The following is a 25,958-nucleotide window of genomic DNA, read 5'->3' as shown; positions in this document are numbered from 1 at the left end:
AATAAGATTTTAGGTAAAAGTATCATTTTGATTAAAGTTAGTCTGTCTTAAAATGTGAAGAAGAGTCTGTTCCAATTGTCAGTTAGACTACTAATTGAGTTTATAAGTTGTTGGCAATTACATGTGGGTGATTTTTTTTATAATTAGATTCAATAATGATACCTATATATTTAATATGCGTGCCCTCCCAGTTTATGTCTCTTTTTGATCTAAGTTTCATAGTAAAATTTTTATTCACTAGAAGTGCCTGAGTTTTGTTGTGATTGAATTTCAGACCAGAGATGTTTGCAAAGAAGTCTAGATTATGTAATAGGTGATCTACTGAATTGTCAATATCATTTGAAGTTATTAGTAGGTCATCAGCAAACAGTTGTATCTTGGGGGATAATTTGTCTGACACTTTATATCCTTTAACGCTGTCATTACTTCTAACATAATTTGCAAGAGATTCAATAGCCAGGGCAAAGAGTAACGGGGAGAGGGGGCACCCCTGTTTAGTACCTCTTAATATTTCAAATGGGCTACATAGATAAGATCCAGTCTTTACATAAGCCATGGACTTTTCATACAGTTTTTTAATTAATCCTATAAAGTTTGGGAAGAAATTGTATTTCTGCAAAGCTTTAAATAGATATGGCCAACTTAGGGAGTCAAAAGCTTTATCTATATCAAGGCTTAAAATAGAAAGCTCACTTTTTTTTTGTAAGTCTGTTAATGATGGTAATCTAATTGCATTGTCTTGTATCTTTCTGTTTTTGATAAACCTGGTTTGGTCTTCATGAATTAATATTGAAAGAATATTATTTAATCTGTTTGCTAAGATAGACATGAGTACATTGTGTGACGACTGGGGAGAGATGGGCGAAGGCTGTCAGCCTAGTCAAATAGAATTTGATACATAATTCTATCAACTGTATAAATAAATGTAAAATACAAGCTTGTGTTTTTAAATGTAAGAAAACATTGTAAAATGTGAACTTCAAGATTGTTGAAACATTGCCATCTGCTGTAAGGGAAAACCAAGCCAAGTATTTCAAATGTGTCTTTTTAAGTTGAAAAGATCTTATGAATCTCTTTAATGTTTTATAAGTCAGTTTCAGTGTGTCTGGATGAAGGTCTCATGCCCATTGTTTTAAGGCTAAAGTTTATGACCAGAATTTAGATGAGGAAGGTGCTTTATTGCTCTAGTTTCTGCTAGAATGTATATGTGAAATGCCTTGTATTGTTATAAGTTTCTGAGTAGGTGTTAGATTGCTATATAATGCAGTTTGTGGCCTGAGAACTCAGACCAGATGTTAAGATGATGCAATATGAATACTCGGAAAACCAAAGTGTCAAAAATGATGTAATTTTGGAAGGGCCTTAGAGACATGTTTGTTAGTAATGTTTAAATACGATTTCTCACAAGAGACTGGGAGCATTTTGATCTTGATATCCAACTTATCAGCACTCTGCCTTGTGCTCACATGTAAGTTTTAGCACTGTGATTTCTTGTACGAATAGTTAAAGCTAGTAAAGATTAATTAGGTATTTTTCTTTGAAATCAGACCTGCCCTACTGTATTATTTTAAAGTTTCGGTGTGATCTCTGAACTCTTAGATATCTCTGTGGTGTAGTAGTTTTGTCTTGTGTTTTAATTATTTATTATTAAGTATTTTAAAACCTTCTACCTGTGGCTGATTTGTGTAGAGATAAGCTCTAGAGTACATTGCATATTTATAGAGGTTATTGTAATAGGCCACTCTAAAGTAAGCCTTGACTGTTAGTCATACTACCATTGGATAATAATATTTCACAGTAATAACTGGACACCCTTTTAAGGGCCTTTTAGTAGCTGATATTATTAGTTGGGTGGTGGCAATAATTACTACCGTATAGTCTGGGTAAAGGGGCACAGCTGGAGAATCTGTGTCAGCCTTTCCCAGGAGTGTATGTGAAGTAGTATAAATACTTATCTCAAAGTGTGTGTGTGTTGTGTCAGCTACTTGGGCAGGGACACAAAGCACTATAGCTGTGCCAGTGGAGAATCTTATTGGGGACATGGTGAGCAAGGGAGCAACCAGTCCCAGACTGACTGTGATCTCTGTGTGTACCTAAGGGAAATTGTACTTTACTGTGTGTTAGTTATCCTTGTCTCTTCTATGAGATGACCTCCCTGGTGTTAGTGTTGAGAATTGAGGCTCCTTGATTGCTGGGCCAGGGCACGGTCGTCATATCTTGCAATCAATGTTAAGCAAAGAAATTGGCCTGTATGATGTGGAAAGGTTGGGCTCTTAATTTGATTTTAAGATGGGAGAGATGTCAGAATACTTCCATGAGGGATGGATGTTTGCTGTAGTTTTAATTTCTTGGAATGCATTGAGTAAGATTTTCAAGATGTTATCAGGTAGGAGTTTGTAAAACTCCGGAATTAGACCATCCAGCCCTGGTGCCTTTTTTGTGTTAAGATTTTTTATTTGTTCCTTTAATTCTTTAAAGGAAATGGGTTTCTCTATGTTATTAATATTGTGTTTTGACAGTTTCTTTTGAATATTATTAGCAAGAAAGTTGTCTATACTTTTGTTATCACTTGTAGATGAGTTGTTATTATTAATATTCTTGTAATGGTTTTTAAAACATAATAAGATATTTTTTAGATCTGTAACTTTGATAGTCTGATTATTTCTAGTATATATTATTTCCTTTATATTTTTCATTTAAATATTTAGAACTAATCATAATCCTGTGCATACTCTTGGGATTAATTGAGTAGGATTGTAACCTGATTTTTTCCAGATTTATATTTTATGCTGCATGATATCCTGATATTCATTGTTCAGTTTACATGACACTTAATGCAGATTTGTCATTTGATATAAGTTTTAGTTCATCAATTTCTTTTTGTGTCTACTAGTTTTTTTACCTCACTCTTTTCTTTTATTTATATACCAACTTTTGACTTTACCATGTAAGACCGCCTTTAAAGTGTTCCATAGGACAATATCTAAAACCTCTACATTATTATTGGCATCTAGGTAAATCTTTATTTAATCTAGAAACCATTCTTTAAATCCTTGTACTGTTACTAGATAAGCAGGTAAGTCTTTGGCAGAAGTTTAAGGGGTCAGTATTAAGAGTTACACTGAAGGCGACAGCATTTTGGTCAGACATGGGGCATGATGTTAACATTACAGTATCAGTTTTGGTCAGTAAAAAAGTGGTTACAAAGACTTTGTCTATGTTGGTTTGTGTGCCAAATCCAAATACTTAATACCCCCGATAATTGCAAATTCAAATTACTCCTAAAAGAACACCTGACTAATCACTGGCTATGCTCCGGCACTCACCCAGACTAACACCTCTAACCTTATTGACCCAGGTACGAACATGGCATAACTCCCATTTTTATACTTTACCATGTTGCTCTACCCCTCTTGTGGAAAAACAAGTATTAATTATATCTTGCTTATTTTTTATATTTTCTACGTTTACTGAAAATGTATTTTCCACTATCATGTATGTTTCTTGCTTAACTTTTTACCATCACTATATTATTGACTAATACTTCTTGTCTTGGAGCTTTTCTCCCCTGGTCTCGGCTGAAAAAGGGTCTCTAGCCCAGTCGGACATTACCCGGTAAACAAATGTAAATCAATCAATCAGTGAATCCACCTCCACTGACCATACCGCTTTGCAACATGCAACCATTTCCTTTTATATTTTTTTGGTTTATTAAAAAGGTGAAAAGGTAACTGTGAGGCTCCAAGTCTGGTGATTTGGGGTGGTGTTAGTTTACCAAACTGAACCAGGACATAAGGCTGTAGTGCTGGAGAATATTACCTGGTTTCCTTGAATTTTTTTATCTGCCTGTGAATATAAGAGTTTAAATATTTATATTTTTAAAGTACAATTCCTTTAGGGAAGTGACCACTGGAAAGCAGTGAACGTCAAAGAAAGTGTTGACACAGAGGTCTGGAAATCTACGCGACAGACTCTGTTCAGTGTGACGTTTATTCTTGGGTGTTGCTCGGAAAGACCAATACATAGGGCAAAAGCGCATACTGTTCTTGTAGCCATACTAAACTTAAGAAACTGCTCAGTATGTGTGCGCCTTGTACCACTGGTGTGGCTGGCTTGTGGTCACTGCCCGGCAGTGCGGGGATTCAAGCTGCCATCTACCGGATACTATCCTCATTTTCCATCTGAGCCAGCCTTCCCTTCCATTGATGGCAGTAGTGGGATTCAAATCCTATGTGCTTGCTTCCATCGCGGCATCGCCAGGCCAAACTTTACACCTGCCAAAAAAAAAAAAAAAAAAAAAAAAAAAACGTTGAACAGCAATCGTAATAACATTAGGAGGTAGGGTTGCCACCTTTTCAAATGCCCAAAGAGAGACATTTTTGGCACAAACGTCAGATTTTGCAGGCCGAAACATAACCACGGCCAGTACAAAGGACAAAACTTCACTTTTTGCTTAAATAAAAGTTTATTCTTGTAGCATTTTATTTGCGTATTCTGTTTTGTATAACATTTAGGTATTTCAGATACAGAATAACTGTTTTATGCACCTATTACCTAAAATATAGGAAATAATTTGTCCTAAAATCTCAGGACGTTTGCCATTTTTACAATTTTTTTGCAGGACACAACTGCCCAAAGAGGGACTATCCCTCGCAAAGTGGGACAGGTGGGTAACCCTTTTAGTAGTTCTCCTATAGTCCTCAAAAACTGTTACAAAAACAGGTTAGGTGCCTGTTATGCAGCGAACCTTGTGACCCGGAAAAGAATTTCTTATTGTTACCGGAAGTAGCGGGGAATGCCTTCGTATCTGTAGTGCCAGTTATTACTTTTTCTTTACCCTAGCTAGAGAAGGAAGTAGTACCTCCTTTGTGATAGCGGTGTATTTGTAAACGTCAGAAAAGTGACAGTGAATGCTTGGAGCCAAATCCAGCTAGGCAGTAGAGTGTGTGCCGGGTTCCCGGGGCACTGAACCGGGCCAGAAGGGCGGTAGTAATAGCTGGGGATAGGACCTTTTATGATATACAGCCGTGCGGGCTAAAACCCTAAGCAGTTGTAGTGCTTCTTTTGTCAGCCCAGTCTCTGTCTTTTCTTTGGTTGTTGGTGGACTACCATATGCTGTTTGAAAATTGGAGTAGTTGTTACGGGACGAACCTTGTGCCAGCTTCCTTGCTTGCTTTTAACTGCGGTGCCCTGGAATTTGTGCAGCTGATCACTTGTCAGTGGGCTGTGGTTGTCCAAATTAATTGAGTGCCACCCTTTGTTTCTGAACCGTCACCACCCGCTGCTGGTCAGTGGGCAGTCGTGGAACCCCCTGCTGCTCGGCTTAGTGCCAGTACGGAGTTTATGCTTCTGGCCCCTGCTGTCTTCACCATGGATGATTTTATTTCCATCGGACTGCTTTCCCTTGCCATGTTAGTGGGGTGTTACGTGGCAGGAACTATTCCCCTGGCTGTCAACTTTTCAGAGGTAAGATGATGGTTGTATTTGGGTTTCATCGGATGGCTGTTATGTGACTTGAATCCATCAGAGACCACAGCCAAGCGCTGTCAGCAGACTTAAAGCTACTTTGGCTTCTGTGTTAAGTCTTTTCAAGTCTAATCTGAAGCACTGCTTTTGGCAGATGGTAAGCAGATCGGCTAGACAGGTGAATGGTTTGTCTCTGCTTATTTATGATGCTTTCTAACTTGTAATGTACAAGCGAACAAATTTAAAGCTGTAATCGAGTTGGTTACTTAGTTGCTTGACTGGCCACCGAGTAATAAAACAATTCCACAAATTGCCACGTTGTGGAAGTCTACGACGATGGAGGTTGTATTAGAACGTGTTGCATGTTTGTGTACTTACTTGCTCATTCTATTGGAGCTGGATTGTAGCTGTTGCAGCTCTCGTAATTATTTTTCATTTTGTTTAACCCACAGTATTTTAAATAGTATCTGCTTTGGCTAGACGATAAAATGCTTGTAGAAGCAACCTACTGCTGACATTTTGCTTAACTTCTTTTTCAAATTTGGAGAGCGGCTCTTGTAATTCTTATTTTGTTCAACCTGCAGCACTTAAACAAGTGCTTTGGCTAGACAAGAAAATGCTCATATAAGTAACCTGTTGGTGGATTTTTATGTAACTTATTTTTCAAATCTGGGGTGCAGAATGTTTTATAAGTTATTTCTTGAGGCAACTTTGTTTGTTATAGTGCATTTTTATTCGAGCTAAAGCTGAGGCTTTCCTTCTGTGGTTATATTCTGTTTTTCAAGTCTTCAATATGAATATAGAATATTGTTGGGTGTAGCAGGTTAGCAAAATAAGGTCAAGATGGAAACTAAATACGAAAAGTCAGTTATTAACATCCTGTTGCAGCTTAGTATATATATATATATATATATATATATATATCTTTGGACATTGTAAGCACTGAATATGCTTTTTGCACTGAATATATTTTTCTTTTCTGTGGTTAAACTGTATTTATGGCACAATGAAAACTGCAACATGAGCACATTATATCATTTCATGTGCCCTTGCTTTGGTGTTTTAATGCTTCTTTTTAATTTCTCTAAGTCTTTTGGGCTTCTATTACCATGTTGGAATGAACCCCATTCCTAAGTCAAATTATGATTAAAGTTCATGAAATTAGTATTATTTCAGTCTCTGATGTTAGCCAGCAGTGCTCTTCACAGCACCCAAAATGTGCCCAGTAATGACACCTGCAATTTCTATGGAGTTACACGTATCGATAACATATCTAAGTAGAACTGTAAATTTTTTATTCAAAGATCCACTGCTCCTACTACTATTGGAACTGTCTGAGTATCCCCCTTCCACATTGTCCTCATTTCTTCCTGCAAATCCTGATATTTTATGACTTTGTGTCTGTCTGTACATAAGACACTAGTCTTTGGGTGCAGCAATTTCGATGATCAATGCTATTTTTATCTTAATTTCACGGACTACTGTATCTGGTTTTCTCGCATATATTTTTTGAACTGTTGGCAATGGATGATCCCATGTGATACACACTTCATCATTTTCTGTAATGCTTTGTGGCTCATGTTTCCAGTGATGTTCGTCGTCTCCCATTGCTGCAGTCCTGACAAATGGGTACTCCGCTGCCCACCATCGGCCCGAATACCAAAGGGCTAGAACTGGCGTCAGTCACGGGCGCCTGAGACTGACGTAAGTACTTGTCAGTACAAATGCGCATGACCGACGCCATAACCTCAGTCTTTCTTGCCGCATGGTCCTCAGCAGAAGCAGTTTTTGCAAGTGCCGTTCGGCGTTCTGGAACTGTCGGTTTTCGAGTTTCAGACCGGATACCAAGTTGGCTAAGTACCCTGTTGGGAACATTTTTTGTCTTTTTCTTGCCTCAGTATTGCCGGATGTCAGAAAAAGTTAATAACTGTATTTCTTGTGGGAAACAGATTCCTCATAGGGATTACCATTCACTCTGCATTCCTTGTTTAGGGCCTGAGCACGACGTTGTTGGGTGTCGCTTTTGTGCTACTTTTAACAAGCGTACTATTACACGTCGGTTGGACTGTGCTCGGCTGGTGTTTGGTAAACGTTGTAATTATAACATGCCGTCGGATTCTCCGACGACTGGTTCTTCTAAGAAGCGCAAAGATAAGTCTTTGCGGTCCAAACAGGATGAGGCGTCCACTCCGGACGTCGGTTCTGTGGAACCACTGACTGCTTCAGTGGCTCCTTCTGACAGTTTACCAGTGTGTCAAGGGGTGCCTTTGTTACTGTAGGAAGTGGCTTCTCCTGTGTTAGGCCAGGCTGAGGGTGCTTCTTTGTTGTCGGTGGCTTCCTCCCCTCATAGGGTAGTTAGACCTCCTCCTTCTCAGGGCAAGGGCCATTCTAAATCTAAGTCTATCCCTGCTGGTGCTCATCCTCAGGGTCCAGCTCCTAGGAAGCACATGTTAAAGATGGCTGAAGATTTGATTACTTTAATTAGGGGTTCTATGCCCCCCCCCCCCGTGAAGCGGCCCAGGATAGACACAGAGTTGGAGGGTCTGGTTCAGTCTTCCAATGAGTCAGATTCCTCTGTGGAAGAGCTTCAGGATTTCCCTCCCTATTCTGATTCGGAGGCTGAGGACGCTACTCTCTCTGCGTCCCCTCCAGAAGATTTTTCTTTCTCTGAAACTTTGCATTCCATGAGGGAACATTTCCAGTGGGATGGCCAGGATTATTCTGATTCTCGTAAAAGGCTGAGAGAATTCTTGTTTTTACCTCAGCACAGGCCTTTGGCTATTCCCCCTGTACTGGATGTTGTTCAGGATGTATTTTCTGAGGCTGCCCTTAACCCAGATTCTCTGCCCTCTGCCCCCTGCCCCAGTTAAACCAGATAGATACTACAGGGTTCCGGAAGCTCACAAGTACTTGTATAAGAGTCCTAGGGCTGATCCAGAAACTATTTCTCAAGGCCCCAAATGTGTTAAGGCTTCTGTGGTTAAGAATCCGGTTCCTCTGGACAAGGATGCTAGGGCCCTGGATAGGTGGGGTAAGAAACTGTATACCTCTTCTACTTTGGCTATGAGAGCTTTGAATTGTCAATTTCATATGCTCAGGTATCAGAATTATTTGCTAAGTCAATTGAAATGTAAAGTGGATGCTTTGCCTGAGGGTGTTGACTGTAAGGAGCTTCAGGATTTAGTGCATGCTTCAGACCAGGTTGGTAAGCATTCTTTGCAGTGTGGTTTTGATGCTTTACAAGCTTCTTTCAGGGTGGCTGCTACTAGTTCTGTTGTTCGCAGACATGCCTGGCTTAGAGATCAGTCCTTGTCAGAGCATGTTAAGGCTCGCATTATGGATGCTCCTTTGCAATCTGATGTTCTTTTTGGCCCTTCAGTGGAATCGGTTTTGAAAAAAATGGAGGAAAAAGCTAAGTCTATGCAGACGGTAAAGGACTTCTTACAGGTTCAGCCCCCTAAGTTCAGTAGGAATTGGCCTGCTAGGGGATGGTCTTTTCCCTCTTCGGATTTTCATTCTAGGGGCAGGTCGAGGCGTGGTAGAGGTAGGGCTTCTTCTCAGGGCCCTGTTACTTCTAGGCCTTTGAATTCTTTTACCCCTTCTGCTGGGGTGGGCAGGGGTCAGTCCTTTCGGAAGCAGTCCCAATGACCTGTGTCTTCAGCTGCCGGACTCTGCTTTGCTGGCAGCTCCTCTAGGGGGAAAACTGGGGCTTTTCAAAGGGAATTGGCATTTGGTTACCCAAGACAAATGGGTATTGGACATTATAACTCGAGGCTACAAGTTTTATTTTCACACATTCCCTCCTTTCAAAGGTATGCCGGATGTGCCTCATCAGCAAAGACTGGAAGCGCAGGCACAGATTTTTTTCTCTGCTCCGGTTGGGAGCAATACAGGCAGTTCCTTCTGTGGACAGAGGCACGGGGTTTTATTCCCGTCTTTTCTTAGTGCCAAAGAAGGGAAATACTTGGGAGGCCCATTCTGGATTTATCCATTCTAAATACCTTTCTGGAAATTCCGAAATTCAAGATGTTGACACTGCAGCAGCTGTTGCCTATGCTAGGCAGAGATCACTGGATGGTGACTTTGGATCTCAAGGAGGCCTATCTTCACATTCCTATCAGGCCCAGTTGCAGGAAATTCCTGAGGTTTCGGACTGGGAATTTGCATTATCAGTTCTCTGCATTGCCCTTTGGCTTATCTACTGCGCCCAGGGTATTCACAAAAGTCCTGGCTCCAGTAATAGCTTTTCTCCGGCTAAGGGGAATTCAAATTTATCCTTATCTGGACGATTGTTTGATACTGGCTCAGGGCAAGCACGAACTTCTTCGACATCTGCAGTTTGTGATGACAGTTTTCAGATGCCTAGGGTATTCTGTGAACGAAATAAAGTCCAGTCTAGTACCCTCACAGGAGATGTGTTTTCTGGGTGTGAGACTGAATACAGCTACTCAGATGGCATCTCTTACCCCGGACAAACAAAGAAATCTTCACCTATACTTCCAACAGCTATCCGTAATGTCCAGGCTGACTGCAAGGACAGTCCTTCAAGCCTTGGGGTTCATGGCATCTTGCATTCTAGTACTTCCCAATGCCATAATGTCCAGGCTGACTGCAAGGACAGTCCTTCAAGCCTTGGGGTTCATGGCATCTTGCATTCTAGTACTTCCCAATGCCAAACTGCATATGAGGAAGCTACAGTGGTATCTCAAAAGCGTTTGGACTCAACACAGCCACGATTTGGATACTGTCATTCGGATTCTCCCTTGCATTCAGAAAGAATTTGTGTGGTGGGCTCAGGAATGTCACCTAAACAAGGGACTCTCTGTGACCCAACCGGAGGCAAGTCAGATATTAACGACAGACGCCTCGGAGTCAGCCTGGGAAGCTCATTTCAAAGGAAAATGGATTCAAGACCTTTGGCCCCCGGAGTTGCTTCACTTGCATATCAACATGAAGGAGATGCTGGTGGTTCAATTTGCCTTAAAAGCATTCAAGGATCTACTTCGTCCGGGACTGGTGTTGATTCGAACAGACAACACAACTGTCATGTGGTACATCAACAAGCAGGGGGGTACTCATTCTTACCCTCTTTGCAGACAAGCAATGCTGTTATGGGAAACTGCTTTGGATCTGCACATCACTCTTCGAGCACAGTTTCTGCCAGGAGCACAAAATTCGTTAGCAGATGTTCTGAGCAGACAGATGGTGGATCCTCACGAATGGAAGTTGGATCTTCAGGTATTTCGTCAGTTGACCATGGCTTGGGGAACTCCAGACATAGATCTGTTCGCTTCTCCTCTGAATTCCCAACTGCCTCTGTTTTGCACAAGGCTGTTTCATCCGAAAGCCTGGAAAATAGATGCACTATCCTTCAGTTGGAGCAACCTTCACGTGTATGCCTTTCCTCCTCTGCCTCTTCTTCCATAGGTCCTGTTGAAAGTCAGGAGGGACAAACCTTGCATGATCCTTATAGCGCCGGATTGGCCTCGTCAACATTGGTACCCTCTGCTGAGGAGCCTAATTCACGGGACACCTTGGCCATTACCGCGGATTCCTCACTTATTGTCTCAGGAAAACAATCATTTTCTCAATGTCAGGGTGCAATCCCTACATCTGACAGCCTGGCGCATTCAGTTTTAGAGGATGAGGGCCTTCAGCTCCCTCAACAAGTTTTGGATGTCCTTTTGGAAGCCAGGCGTCCTAGTACTCGGAAAGTTTATGCTGATAAATGGAAGAGATTTTATCTTTGGAGTTCAGCTAAAGGCCTTGATGTCACGTTGCCTAATTTGAGTTGTACTTTGCAATATTTGACTATGTTACTGGACAAGGGTTTGTCCTTCTCTTCTATAAAAGTGCATGCTGCAGCTATTTCCGCTCACTATGATGGTGATCCTCCTTTATTTTCACATCCTTTGCTTAAACAGTTTCTTAGAGGGGCAAAGAATATAAGACCCCCACGACGGGCTCCTACTCCTGCCTGGGATCTTAATTTTGTTTTGGAAAAGCTGACTGTGCCTCCTTTTGAACCTGCAGCTACGGCTGAATTGAAGTTGTTGTCCTGGAAGACTGCTTTTTTATTGGCTGTTACTTCTGCTAGAAGGGTGTCTGAATTACAGGCTCTCATGGCAGTGGAACCTTTTCTGATTTTTCACCAGGACAGAGTTTCCTTGCGTACTAATCCTACTTTTCTGCCTAAGGTAGTTTCTAATGTGGCATTGAACCAATCTATACATTTGCCTACTTTTTATTCTAACCCCCAAAATGAAGGGGAAAGAGTTTTGCATTCTTTGGATGTGCATAGGCAGTTACGGTGTTATTTGTTCAGAACCAATGAGTTCCGGAGATCTCAACAGTTATTTGTTTCATTTGCTGTGGCTTCAAGTGGGAAAGCTGTCTCGAAACAAACTATTTCCAAGTGGATCGGCCATTGTATTGCTTTTTGTTACTCTCATCATGGTAAGGAGGTTCCAGTTGGGATCAGGCCTCATTCTACTAGGGCTACGGCCACCTCTACTGCTTTTTTGAGAGGGGTAGCTACGAAAGACATTCTAGAGGCAGCTACTTGGAGTTCTGTACATACCTTTACAAAGCATTATCATTTGCCTCTTTATTCTAGGTCTAGGGCTGGGTTTGCCACTGCAGTCTTACAGGGCATGTCTGCAGCTCCTCCTGCTATTTAGTTGGCCAGCCTCCCTTTTTCCGTTGCTCTGGGATTCTACCCATTTGTCAGGACTGCAGCAATGGGAGGCAGAACATAGTACAGTTTTGTACCTACCATAAATGTAGATGTTCGAGGATCTCCATTGCTGCAGTCCTATTTTCCCTCCCTCCTTCCCCCTTTTTCTTTTTACATTGGGGTTTTTTGGGTGGTGTTTTCTTTTTTGCATTCTGACGTCTGAGGCAAGAAAGACTGAGGTTATGGCGTCGGTCATGCGCATTTGTACTGACAAGTACTTACGTCCGTCTCAGGCGCCCGTGACCGATGCCAGTTCTAGCCCTTTGGTATTCGGGCCGATGGTGGGCAGCGGAGTACCCATTTGTCAGGACTGCAGCAATGGAGATCCTCGAACATCTACATTTATGGTAGGTACAAAACTGTACTTTTTTCATCTACTTTAGTAGTATAATGTTTGCATAATCCCAGTGCAACAGTCTTGTCACATTATTATGCTTTCGTTATACAGTCTTCCTGCCATTTTGTAATACCTCTCATCTGTCCAGATTTTTGCCTCCAACCTTTAGTCTGTTCTTAATGAAATTTGTGATTTTCTGGCAAATTGCTGAGAATAGAAATCACCAAGTAGTGATATACATTTGAGTTTCAGACTTCTTAGCTTTCAGAAAATGCATGTTAACACAAATCTCTTATTCTAAGTCCGTAACAGCAATTTTTAAAGTCTTTATCTAGTTTTGGGCCTTTGTCTAGATTTTTAGTTCCTAAAGGTTGAGAGATATGATTTGTATATCACAACCAGCAACAAGATTTGCGACAGTTTCCAATTCTGCTTTACAAAACCTACATTTGTTTGTTTCTCCCACATGTTCAATTTACTTTGTAAACCAATGTATACATAGCCCACTATCTTGGGCTGCAAATATTAACCTTTCATCTTTTGGTTTAAATTCACCTTTCACTAACCTTTCCTGCATTCGGTCATGATCATCATGAGATTGGCCCAAGAGTTTTCTATACTTGCAACTATATTTATGCATTTTCCATATTTCTTGACTTCTCATCTGATCCTTCACCTCATATTCTTTCTTTTGTTTTTTGGCACATTCAGTTGCTGCCTGATTTGTATGTACTTCTGGTTTGATTTCCATTCCCGTTTGACACAGATCTGCTGCTAAGCTAAGCGGGGAAGTCTTCTTAGACTTATTCTCCTCATGTTTCAAACTTTCACTATGTTTGGGTCTTGTGAGGTCAGCAAATATGTATGTAGTGCTATGGTTGCAGATCTGTACATTTAATCAATTTCGAGGAGGTCCTTACTCCTTCAAAGTGGGGAATGTATAATCTTAGTATATATTGATTTTTATAAATCATTTGATAAGCATGAAGCATCCTTCTTGTTTTCCTGTCCAATCAGTCCAAAACCTTTTGGGGCCAGTCAATCAAGCCAAAACTGTAAGTTAGGACTGGAAGAGCAAGTTTGATTTATAGCTTGGATTTTTTCCTAGATGTCAGTGCAGTTTTCAGTGTTAATAAGGAATATTTTAGAAGACTAAAATTAAGTTTAATTCACATTTGTTCCAGTTTTATTGTTGATCCTTCGTCAATTCCGAAATATTTATACAGTCCCTCTTGCTGAAGTTCTTTTATATCCCATCCCTGTCCCAAACTGATGTTTTGTTGGTGCTGCAGCTTTCCTACCTTAAAGAGTGTTTTTTGCATATTTATTAAGACCAAATGACATTATTATATCATCTGAAGAAAGCTTTGACCACTTGCATTTGTGGTTTCAGCTCCTCATTTGGTGAACTATACAATTTTAAATAATCTACAAAAAGAAAATAAAAAGTTTGTATGCTTTGTTGTTTTATGGGAGCCAAACTGTATCCATGACCTAATCTGTTAAGTAAGCAGCTTAATGGGTTAAGTGCAAGACAAAAGAGGAGTGGTGACAGAGTCTCACACTAGAGTATCCCCCTTTGAATTTTTATCCCTGGAGTAATAATTTGTCCTTTATTGTTGCTTAACTGCAAAGCGGTTTGCTGCTGTTTGGTTACCTTACAGAGACCACAAATCAGTGTAGGGTGTATCTTCTACATTTTTAAGCACTCTTTTATCCATGAATGTGGGATGTTGTCAAATGCTTTTTTGTAGTCTATCCATGCCATACTTATATTTTTCGTCTTTTTGCAGTTCTCCATTATGACTTTATTTAACAACAAATGATACTTTGTTCCATATGACTTTCTTTTGTTACCCTTTTGTTCTACTGCCATGATTGACTTTTCTTCTGAAAGACTATAAACTCTGTTGGCATCAATTCCAGTGTATAGCTTATACATCGTTGAAAGGCAAGTTATTGGTCTGCAGTTTTTAGGATAACTTGCAGGTTCATTCTTAAGTAGTAGGAGTACTGTTTTTCCTGTTGTTAACCAGACTGGTGTCTGTTTGGGATGCACATATAAATAATTATTACTCATGGCTAAATTTTTATGTAAAGATGTTAATACTTTTAGTCAGAAGTTGGGTACTGCATCTGGGCCTGGGGTTTTCCAATTAGGAGGTTTTCTTAATTTTATTTCAATCTCTCTGACTGCTGCGTCATCCCATTTCATATCCTGTACATTTGAACTTATTATTTTTTTACTTCTTTTATCCATTTAGCATCTTTGTTGTATTCCACAAGATCTGCATAGATATTTCTCCACAATGTATCTATGTCTTTTTTTTTTTTTTTTTGTGTTTCAATTCCTTTTGCCTTGTTTCCCAATTCTCTGTAAAACTTTTTTTGGGTCATCAGTAAATTGGTTATTTTCTACTTTTTCTTTACATTTATCTGTGTATCTTTTAAGTTTTTCTGCCGGTGCTGTTATTTTTGTTAATTTGTGATAGTGCATGATGGATCCTGATCTGTTCTGATAGTACGCATTACTTTTATCACTTCTATCTTTGAGTATTTTTGTTGATCTATTTCCTCTTTTATACTCTAACAGTGACACTTCTTGTTTTAATTGCTTTATGGTGCACAGTAATATATCCTGTTTACTTATCCCATGAATCTTTATGAACAGTCCTAATTACTGTGTTCATTTGTTTTATCAAACTTCTAACTTTTTGGGTTTTATTGACTTTCTGTAGTATGTTTCTTTCATTGATCTTAATATGCCTATCCATGTCTATTGCATCAAGCAACTCCTCTTTTAGATCACTTTCTTCTACATTGAGAGCACATTCGTTGTTCTCCATTTCCTGCGGCCGTTATGTAGAAAGTTCCAGAGCATCTTCCTGTGCCCATTCTCTTCAGTTTCATCCTGTGTCATCAGTTGCTCTTTCATATGGGAACTCACTTGGCCTATCCCTCTGCAACATCAATTGTGTCAGAGTTGCCACAGTTTTCTGTCCCTTCCCTTGCTGTGCAACTCCAACTGGACATTTGTACCAATTTTCCTATGAAAGGCTGCAGTGTGTCTTCATATGGCAACTGATCAGATGTTTCCCATGCCACTGGTTTCTCCTTAATTTGGGGATCCATTGCTCCATCCTGATGTGATGTTGTCAGAGTTAGACTTTTTCTGCACTAAATCTTTCACTTCACAGGTAATTCATAACCTCCTTTTCTATTTCTTTAACATTTCCATTACTAAACCTCTTTTCTACTTTTCCTGTTTGTAAAAGTTTCCATGTCTGGATGCCTTTGCCTGTATTTCTCTCCAAATGTCTTTGGTGCTGCTCTTTTTGTAGTAATTAGTTTTGCTTTCTCCTTTGCATAAATATTGCACCATATTAAATATTTTTCATTCCCATGTCCATATTTCTCTAGGTGTCTCCTGCTTCTCCTTACTTGGGGAACTTGTTGTTCTATCATACTGTGATATAACCTACGTTAGACTTTCTGTACTAAATACTACAGTAAGTACTTCACCTCACAGGTATTCCATAACTTTACCTTCTATTTTTTTAACTTATACAATTTTTTGTTATGCATTTCCTTTTTGTTATCTTATTTTTTGTATTGCTTTGTAAAATTGTCCATGTCTGGATGCCATTGCCTGTATTTCTCTCTAAATATTTCTGGAGCTGCCTTATTTGTATTGATTGACTTGGCTTTCTCTTTTGGATAAATATTGCATTGTATCAGATCTCTCTTTCCCATGTCCATATTTCTTTTTTGTACCTTTCAAAAGTCTCTAGATTTTTTTCTTTGCCTTCTTTTTCCAAACAGCTCAAGTTTCTTGATCTATATAATACTTTTCATAAATCTGTTGTATTAATGAACATTCATTTTTATTTGAAGCTTGACAGTTTTTCTAGTGAAAGTATTTTTCTTTCCTCTAATTTCTCTCTCAATCTTTTTGTATATCTTCTGTCTGGAAATTCTGGGCTTCTTGCATGATAGTAACAATACTTAATTTCTTTCTTATCCTCAATACCCCCTCTATCTTCTTTATGGCTCTTTTTTGGCCTATCAATTTTTGTGATTTTTTTTTTTTTTTTTGTAGACTATTACTTCCTTCTACAATGGAGGCCCATCCTCCCCAGGGTTTGGCTTAGCCCCATTGTAGGAATGTTTCTGTGTAATTGTCATTTTTTTCCCAGTCCTGGCACTAGTGTGCCCACTAGGATTGGCCAGTTTTTTCCTGGGTCTTCTGCACCCACCTATATTAGTAAATCCTTAAGCAGTGGTTTTGTAATGGTACAGATGACTTAAAAAAAGCAGCTTGTAACACTTTTCTGCCAGTATATTTTAATTCATAAGTAGATGAAAGTAGCATGTTCTGGGTAGTGGTTCATTTCTGTGCTTCTGTTGGAACTAATGTTAGTTCATCAGTTTAGTGTATGGTCTTTGTTGCAGTACATGGTAGCTAGGAAGGAGATGGCGGTCATGAGGAGCTTTGAATTTTTTGCTTTGATCTAATGTCCATTTTAGTTACATCGTACTTCACTACATATTCTTGTGTCCTTCCATGTCTTTCTTACTTGCTGCATCCCCTCCTTTGTCATTCCTTGCAGTTACCAAATGTTTTTGCAGAGGTAAGATGGTCCTGAATCTACCAGGTTGTACAAATCTTTCCGATTAGATATTTCTTTGTCACCCATTGGGTTGTGCATTGAGTAGCAGCAGGCCAGGTCCAGTAGTAATGTTTCCTTATGGCTGTAATCCAGGTCAGCTAGCAGAGCCATTCATTTTTCCATTTCCTTGGGAGTACATTGACACAGCTCTGTCTTACTACATAATTTGATTTTCTGTTTGCACGGCAAAACCTTTTCCATTTGCCTGTTTAACTCCTGTGCAGTGGGTGCAATTTCTATCTCCTTTGAAAGGAAGGATAACTGCCATGTGACATTCCCATTCTAGTACTTAAACTACATGACTCTGCTACGGAAATTCTTTTGTGCCACATGTCAAGGACATTAACCTGACGCCTGACAGTAAGATATTGTTGTGCTGCTGTTAACATTGCCCCAGAGGCTCTTATTAGAATTTAGAGAACATTAGTTTTTTGGGTATGGAGAGTAATGTCAGTTTAGGAGACGGATCCCAAAATAATACATTTCAGAGCTGTAATGCGGGCTTGATTTTTTTTTTTTTTGTCAGAAGTCATCTTTTTGATTGTAGATATAAAACTATAGCCATGTATCAGTGATAGTTTCCAGGAAACTCTAGCACCAGGGAGAAACTAGAGAGAAAAAATATGACACCACTTTTATCATCCCCTTTTTTCCACTTTTCTACAGGGGGTCGCATCAACTGTCACCATCTCTCTCTCAATTCCTTGCCACTCTCCTACATTCTTTGACAGTCATCCCTGACTGTCACAGGTATCCTATATTCAATGACAGTCATCCCTGACTGTCACAGGTCTTCTCTTACAAAATCCTTTCTTCCATCTCTCTACTGGATGCTGGTTCTTCTTACTATCTTCATGTCTGTCACAAATCTTTTTCACCAGATTGTTTTTCTTGCATATGTGCCTTAACCACCATAATATGTTCTTTTTGACCTGTGCAATTCGAGCTATTTGGGCTTCTTCTCTGATGTCCTCATTTCTCTTGTCTGTCCTGCAGTGTGCATTCTACCGTCTGCCTCAGGCGTTTTATCTCCATAAACTCTAGCTTCCTCAACTACTTTTCCTTCACTGCCTGAGTTTCTGTACCATACAGTAGTATTGGTTGCACCACTGTTTTGTGCGCTTTACTTTCTTAGCTTCTTTGCCATTATTCTGTCACACGCTACTCCTGACATTCTGTGCCAGTTTCTGATTCTAGCTTTGGTTTCCTCATTCAGATTTCCCTTCTCCTCAACACCCCCCCCGATACATGAAGCTGCTAACCTATTCCACTGTTTTCCTTCTATCTCAATTCTCAGTTTCTTGTGATTTCATCCATTTCCTGTTATTACAACTGTCTTATCTGTACTCATTTTCATCCCGTGCGCCTTCAATTTTCACTCCATTCCCAAGTCATCTACTGAAGCTCATGTTGCGAGCCTGCATTTAATGCTAAATGTTGGCATACCTGCGTTTTTTGTTGATCTTCCTCCCTCCAGCCAGTTTGCTAATAAAGTCTATCACCAGTATGAACAGCAGTGGGCTGAGAGATTAACCCTGATGCACACCTACTCCCACTGGAAACTACTCTTTGAGTTTGAACAGTTTGTACTTGTGTTATTGGGTATTTGTAGATAGCTTGCACTAATTCTACCATTGTTTCTGGTATTTTAAACCATCACATGACCACTCTAATCCACCGTCATGGAATATTTTCATATGCTTTCTCCAGGACTAGAAATGCCATTAATGCCCATTTCAACCCATTCTTTAGCTTCTTCTCAACTATCTGCCTCACTGCAAATATTGGGTCTGTTGTGCTGCATCCTTATCTGAATCCGAACTGCTCCTCTCCCATCTTACTTTGTACTGTGCTGCATATTTATCAGTCGCCCTGTCCAGAACTTTCGCACAGTGTGACAGGAGTTTGATACTTGTATACTTCCGACACTTGCAGATGCCCCCTCTGTTCTTTTACACTGGCACTAGTATGCTTGTTCTCCACTCATCTGGAATATATCCGTCTCTCCATATTGCTGTGAATACCCTCTGGAACCATTTATCCCCCAACTTCTGCAACATCTTGATCGTATTTACTGTGACCTAATCCTGCTTTAACTGATTTTCCTTAGTGCTCTTTGTACAGCTAGGGTGTGCTTATCTTCTTTCATCATAGGTTTTGTGTGGGACAGTACAGCTTCTGTGAGTTTTTTCCATTCAGAAGTGGCTGTAAGTATTCTTTCCCTCTGCCTTTGATGTCCTGTGGACTGGGGAGCAGGTTGTTACTGGCATCCCTTGTGAATGGTGTTTGACGATTATCTTCTTTAGCTTTATGTCTTTGACTTGGAAACTGATAGTTTATTTGTGCCATGTAGATGAGTCACTTTCCAGAAGCTTGTAGAGTCCCTCTGGTGCCTTGTTCTTAGCATCTTTGTTAGCCAAACTTGTATTCCTTCTTTGCTTGGTCTATCTTTTCTATTCCCCACTTCTTGCACTCCTTTCTTTTGATCACTTCTTGGACTTCTGTATTTCACCAGTTTTCCTTATTTCCATATCTGGCTTGGTCCCATATCAATTCAGTAGTCTTCGCATATGCAGTTTTGAGGTGCCTTTCTTCAATTGAACCAATTTCATCTTCTTCTTGAGGTGCTAGAGCCTTAGGTATTTCATTGACCTCTACTGTGTCTACAGTCAGCTCAGTTATCCCTAGCAAACGCCACACCCATTTTGCAGCATTAGTCAATGTGACCAGATCACCTAGAACCAATATTTGCACTGTCAAGTCTGTCATATATGATACTGTGTCTAGAGGATACTGCACACCATGGTTGATCTTGTACAGCCCCTCCATAAGCACCATCTGAAGTCTGCTGGTGCCCAAAACTCATTTTGATTTAAAAAAAAAAAAAAAAAAAAAAAAAAAAATATATATATATATATATATATATATATATATATATATATATATATATATATATATATATATATATATATATATATATATATATAGATATATATAGATATAGATATAGATATATATATAGAGATATATATATAGATATATATAGATAGATATATATAGATATAGATATATATATATATATATATATATATATATATATATATATATATATATATATATATATATATATATATATATATATATATATATATATATATAGATATATATAGATAGATATATATAGATATAGATATATATATATATATATATATATATATATATATATATATATATATATATATATATATATATATATATATATATATATATATATATATATATATATAGATATATATATATAGATATATAGATATATATATATATATATATATATATATATATATAGATATATAGATATAGATATATATATAGATATATATATAGATATATATATAGATATATAGATATATAGATATATATATATATATATATATATATATATATAGATATAGATATATATGTATATTTGCTATAGCCCCAGCTTCAAATAACTTAGTTGTAAGGAACATGTCTTCCTTTAAAGTATTATCATTGCTAGTCATTCTGCATGTTCTAATATGCTGCCCCCTCTGTAGTTTTTTTTTTTTTTATAAACATGGGCTGGTTAATTTTATGATGAAGATAATTGTTTCTTTTCCATGAAATTCTACTTTCAAATTTTTTCATCTGATCCTAATCTATACATACATTTAATAAATGTATTCGTATACCACTATCACCAAAGGTGAATTTCATAAAGTCTGATCTAGAATTTAATAGTTCTAACACTTCTAAACAATTTACATAAATACCTTCTATTATTAGAAATAAATCATCAGCAAAACATTTATAATAAACCACTTTGAAAGTCTGTGATATATGTTCTCCTGTCTAGAGGATACTACACACCATGGTTGATTTGTACAACTCCCTCCCAAGTCAAACCCTTTTGTAAGCCTAGCCAAGCATCCCAAATGTATCCTTGCAAGTTTATGTGCCTTGGAGGTTACTGTAAGGGGTATATGTAAGCTAGGGCAAGATTTACAGGCTGCCTCTGTCTATTAGAGACATAGGCGCTAGACCTGGGGTGTAATTCCAATTCAGGTCCTTTTTGAATAGGGTTAAGGAGGAGCTCTGCTTCACATGGTTGCAAAGTGTGTTCCAGAAAATGGGAATTCTGTGCGACACATACTGTCCCTCCAAAATGTTATGTTTGTATTGCAAGCAAAGTTTAAATCCCTAGATGGAGTAATTATGATGGTTGTTCATTTTGTGGATATGCAAGAGGTCAATCAGAATGGGGCCCAAGGATACTTTTTATGCAGTCCTAGATTGCTTCTTAACAGTGTTTAGAAAACATAGTATAGAGATAGGGTTTTAAGGGGATCTGCATAGGGCATGCTATTAAGCCCTGTATTCTTTTTGTGAGGAGCATCGGTAGATGTTTTAGTTGGATGTGTCTGCTCAGGTACATACTGAAGAGAGAACTGTACTCAATGATGGGCTTGATGACAACCGAATAGAGTGGAATGATGACTTCCTTGGACCTAGATGCCTTGTCTTTGCTTATAAGTTTAAGTTGAGTAACATAGAATGATTTCCTTATTACATTGTACACATGTTGGTTGAAAGACATTGTGCTAGATACATATGTACCTAAATCCCTTACCGCTGGTTCTACCATTAGGGTTGTGTTATCGATGAGGTAATTTCCTAGAGTGGCTGACTTCCCAAAGGGTACTAGTGTACATTTCTTGGTATTGAGTTTTAAACCATTGCTTTGGTACCAGTTGTCTGTGTTATTCCTTCCAGTAGGATGTTAGTCTCTCTAGGGGGATTCTGTAATTGCTGCTAATTTGCCGACATTTACAAACTTCGACAGCTAGAAGCCCTTGGCATTGGCCTTGACTTCCAAGACGTAGATGCCAAAAAGGAGCAGACCACTGCTAATGACCAGCCTCTTTATGGAGGCAGTCTTCCCTTTCCTAACTTCCTGGGTTCTGTCTGGGAGACAAATGGCTGTCCAGCAGGTAACATAGGAGTATATACCTGTATCCATGAGTTTGTTTTAAAATGTCTGAGTGGGATATTGTATCAAAATCCTTAGCCAGGTCAAAGTAGCCACTGTGTAATGTTTTGCCCTCCTCCATTGCCTTGGTGTCATTCTCAAAGAAGTCCACCAGTTTAGGTAGGCATGATCTGCCCTTGACAAAACCAAACTGCATTAGATCCAGTGACTGAATGTTTCCTTATTAATCATTTCCATGTTCATATTTTCAATGGCTTTACTGATAAGACTAGTCACATATGGGTCTGTAGTTCCTGGGATCAGTTGATGGCCCACCCTTGTGCAAAAGGATGGTCATTGCAGTTCTGCATTTGCTTAGCTCAAAGTCTGTCTGGAGTCTGTGGTTAAACAGTTACTCCAGTGATCCCGATAGGTATGTTTCAGACTGTAAAGGGGGCATCCTGGGATGTTATTGGAGCCATCAGTTCTGTGTTTTTGGCATTATAAAAATCATCTAGGACCTGCTGTTTATTGATAGTTGGGATGGGTGGTGATGTTTGATTGCATTTCCTGGGGGCGTTCGGGGGGGGGGGTAAAATTGAAGACGAATTTGTCAGCTAGCACATCTTTTGGCTATGTGTAGGTAGCCCCATTTGCAATCAGTTCTGCACACTAGTGTGTGCTGCTTTTGAGGTTTCATACATGGCTAAAGAAGGTTTACTGTCAAAGTTGACACACACAATTTTGAGTCGACCAGTACCTGCAACCTTTCCCCAAAAGTTGGCATGTCAAATACTGACATACTGACATAAACGAATGCTGAAACTCTTTATTACTCCAGACCCAGGAACAAGTGCAAATGTCGGTCTGAAAGGGGTGCAAGTTTGGACAGTGTGACAGGCAAATGGAAACAACACTGATGAGATGAATTGAGAATAGAAGGCCTGAAGACTAGGCTTTATTCATCTTACAGTTGAGCTAGTTTAGCTACAAGAAAAAGAAACGATATTAGTAAATGAGGTGCAATAGATGAATGCAAAATCATTGCGTTCTCCCCCACCAAAATGTTGAGTGAGGAAGTAGAGAGATTAACATCAGTGAAGGGCCATAAAAGGGTAGAAAGCAGAAATCAAAAACTCTTCACTTAGGCTTCTCTGTTGTGCAAGTTGTAGGGATGTGCTCTTTGTTGTTGTCGAACTAAAGTGTCCAGGCCATTTGAATCAATAATATGACAGTCAGGGGGAGAAAGGGGATGAGTTAGAACTGGTGTTTTGTAATCTCTCCCGCAAACAGCATCTTGTCCTCTGTTTGTCCGTTCAATTGGTCGGGCTGCCGTGCTCTTTGGTTGTTGCAGGTGAATAGTAGTTTGATGTGACAGTTTTTAAGAGTTATCTTCACTGGCTGCTGGATGAAAACAAGTCTCCTGTTTTCTGTTGGCAAGTCGAACATGTGCGTACTGAAGATTGCAGTGCAGGAGTTCTACCTCCTCCACTAATGGATCATACTTCGAGGCAACTAATCATTTTATTTTGAAGCAACACAGAGCCAGGTGATGTGAGCCAAACTGGAAGTGCAGTGCCATTGGTGGACCTTTGATTGTAATGAAACAACCTTTTGTCTGGCATTGCATTTGTGGCTGTGCATAAGATTGGATCGAGCGGAGATCCTTGAGCAAAATATCTTCCCACTGTTCCATGGGCATATTTTTACCTTTCAAAGCCATGGTAATGGTCTTCCAAAGTGAACCATTTAGACACTTGACCATTACCTTGGGCATTGTAAGGTGTGATCCTGCTGGTTGCAATTCCTTTGGTGTGCAAAAAAGTCTCTAATTCATTAGACATAAAAGAGGTGCCACGGTCTGAGTGAATATAAGCTGCATACCAAAGAGTGAAAATAGTTAGCAAAGGCAGGCGATTACAGTTTGTGCAATCTTATCTGGGCAAGTGAAAGCAAAAGGGAACCTTGAATGTTCATCAGTAATAGTAAGAAAGTACCAGTTGATTGTTGTGGAAGGAAAAGGTCCCTTAAAATCTATGCTCAATCTCTCAAAAGGCGGGTAGCCGGTTCTACTTGATATAATCAAAAGCTCATAACATCTAATCTCAAAACAGCGAGACCAAATGATCGAAAACTCAAAACATCTAAAACTTGTAACATCGAATCTCAAAACAGTGAAAACTACAAAGCAACTATAACTAATATCCCAGAGAGTTTTTACCACGTTTATGCAGGGGGGGCCCTGCATCCCCCATGTGGGGGGCTCCGCCCCCACCCCCCTGTAAATTAACATTTTCTCCCACTGTAGTGTGACCTTGGAGTTGGCATATTTAATTTATGGGGGGTTGTGGGGTGCAGGGGGACTTGCCCCCCTGCATGAACGTAGTAAAAATTGTGTGGGATGTTGTTATTTATATGTGCTTTGTAGTTTTCAATGTTGTGAGATTTGATGTTATGAGTTTTAGATGTTTTGAGTTTTCGATCATTTGGTCTCGCGGTTTTGCAATTAGATGTTATGAGCTTTTGATTATATGAAGTGGAACCAGGTAGCCTCATGTAAAATATTGCATGATAACTATACGAATCAATCGGAGGGCGTTAGAAAGGATTACGAAGAGAGGCTGGATAATCACTTCACAAAGAAAAAAATGAGGGTTATATATGTACATTTCCCAAATATGTAACATAATCTAGAAGATTTAGGATTTTTACTGGGAAATTTACATTGATATTTCTATACCCCAAGTAGACTCCAGAGCATTTTTCCTGTGGCAGCAAACAGTGGAGGTGTGATGGGTAAGAAAGAGGTAATTGGGAACATATTTTCTGCGAGTACAGTGAATTGGCAGACTTTAAGGGATGTACTGTCGAAGATGCTGGGTGGGCAGATAGGTCTGACAAGGGAGATGATTTTTCTTAGCTATGATACAGAATCGGAATTACCTAGACATGGTAAGGCCTAGCTGTGTCTAGTAATGGTAGTTGCGAAAAAAGCAATTACTAGAAAATGGTAATCAGAATCTAAACCAAGTATATTAGAAATAGTGAATATAGTAACAGAGAAAAAACAACTAGAGTTGAGATCTTTAGAAAAGGGTATGAGCAAACTACATAGAAAAAAATGTGAATTGAGGGAGCAATACATACAGGGGAGGAATGAGGTTTAAAAGGCGGCAGGACTTAAATGAACTATGTAATGTTTGACTGAAAAACACTAGGTAGATTGTGTGTGTCTGTGTGTGTGTGTGTGTATATATATATATATATATATATATATATATATATATATATATATATATATATATATATATATATATATGCATGCATGCATGCATACATACACACACATATGTAATGTTTGTACCAGGGAGTGTGTCAGTATGGTTTGTGATGTAAAATTCTTGCAACTAGGAGTACGTTGTTGTGCTTTGTTTTCATTTATATAAATGTATGATTACCTATGTAGTAAGTGATGGTTTAATAAAACTGTTTGTTTAAAAAAACAAAATCAGGAATTGAATAATTTATGTAATGTTGCTTAGGTTATTTGATATATAGGAAAATATGTGAAGTATAATGTTTGTTAATTATAGTTTGATTAGTTTTATATGAATGTACATTTGTCAATGTTAGAAGTGATAATTCAGTAAAGGTGTTTGAAAACAAACAAAAAAATGGTTGAGTAGCCTTTATGAGCATGGTATTTTGTAGGTTTGTAAAAAAACATGGCTTTACTTATGCACGTACAGAACAGTTTGAGGT

The 25,958-nt window shown here is 38.9% G+C and overlaps 1 protein-coding gene across 1 annotated transcript in view; it reads left to right on the top strand.

The window, feature by feature from the left end:
• Positions 1-4,649: 4,649 nt before the first annotated feature.
• The window catches only part of SLC39A9 (solute carrier family 39 member 9), a 620,493-nt gene continuing 599,184 nt past the window's right edge, over positions 4,650-25,958 (top strand). The window contains exon 1 of the mRNA XM_044074002.1: positions 4,650-5,466. Within this exon, the coding sequence (XP_043929937.1) occupies positions 5,344-5,466 (123 nt within the window). The 5' untranslated portion in view covers positions 4,650-5,343. The remainder of the gene's footprint in view (positions 5,467-25,958) is intronic.

The sequence above is a fragment of the Protopterus annectens genome, chromosome 6.part0 (genome assembly GCF_019279795.1).
Source record: "Protopterus annectens isolate FY-2018-M chromosome 6.part0, PAN1.0, whole genome shotgun sequence".
Lineage (NCBI taxonomy): Eukaryota > Metazoa > Chordata > Ceratodontiformes > Protopteridae > Protopterus > Protopterus annectens.
The sequence above is the reverse complement of the archived record's forward strand: the minus strand, read 5'-3'. Positions and strand labels throughout refer to the sequence as shown.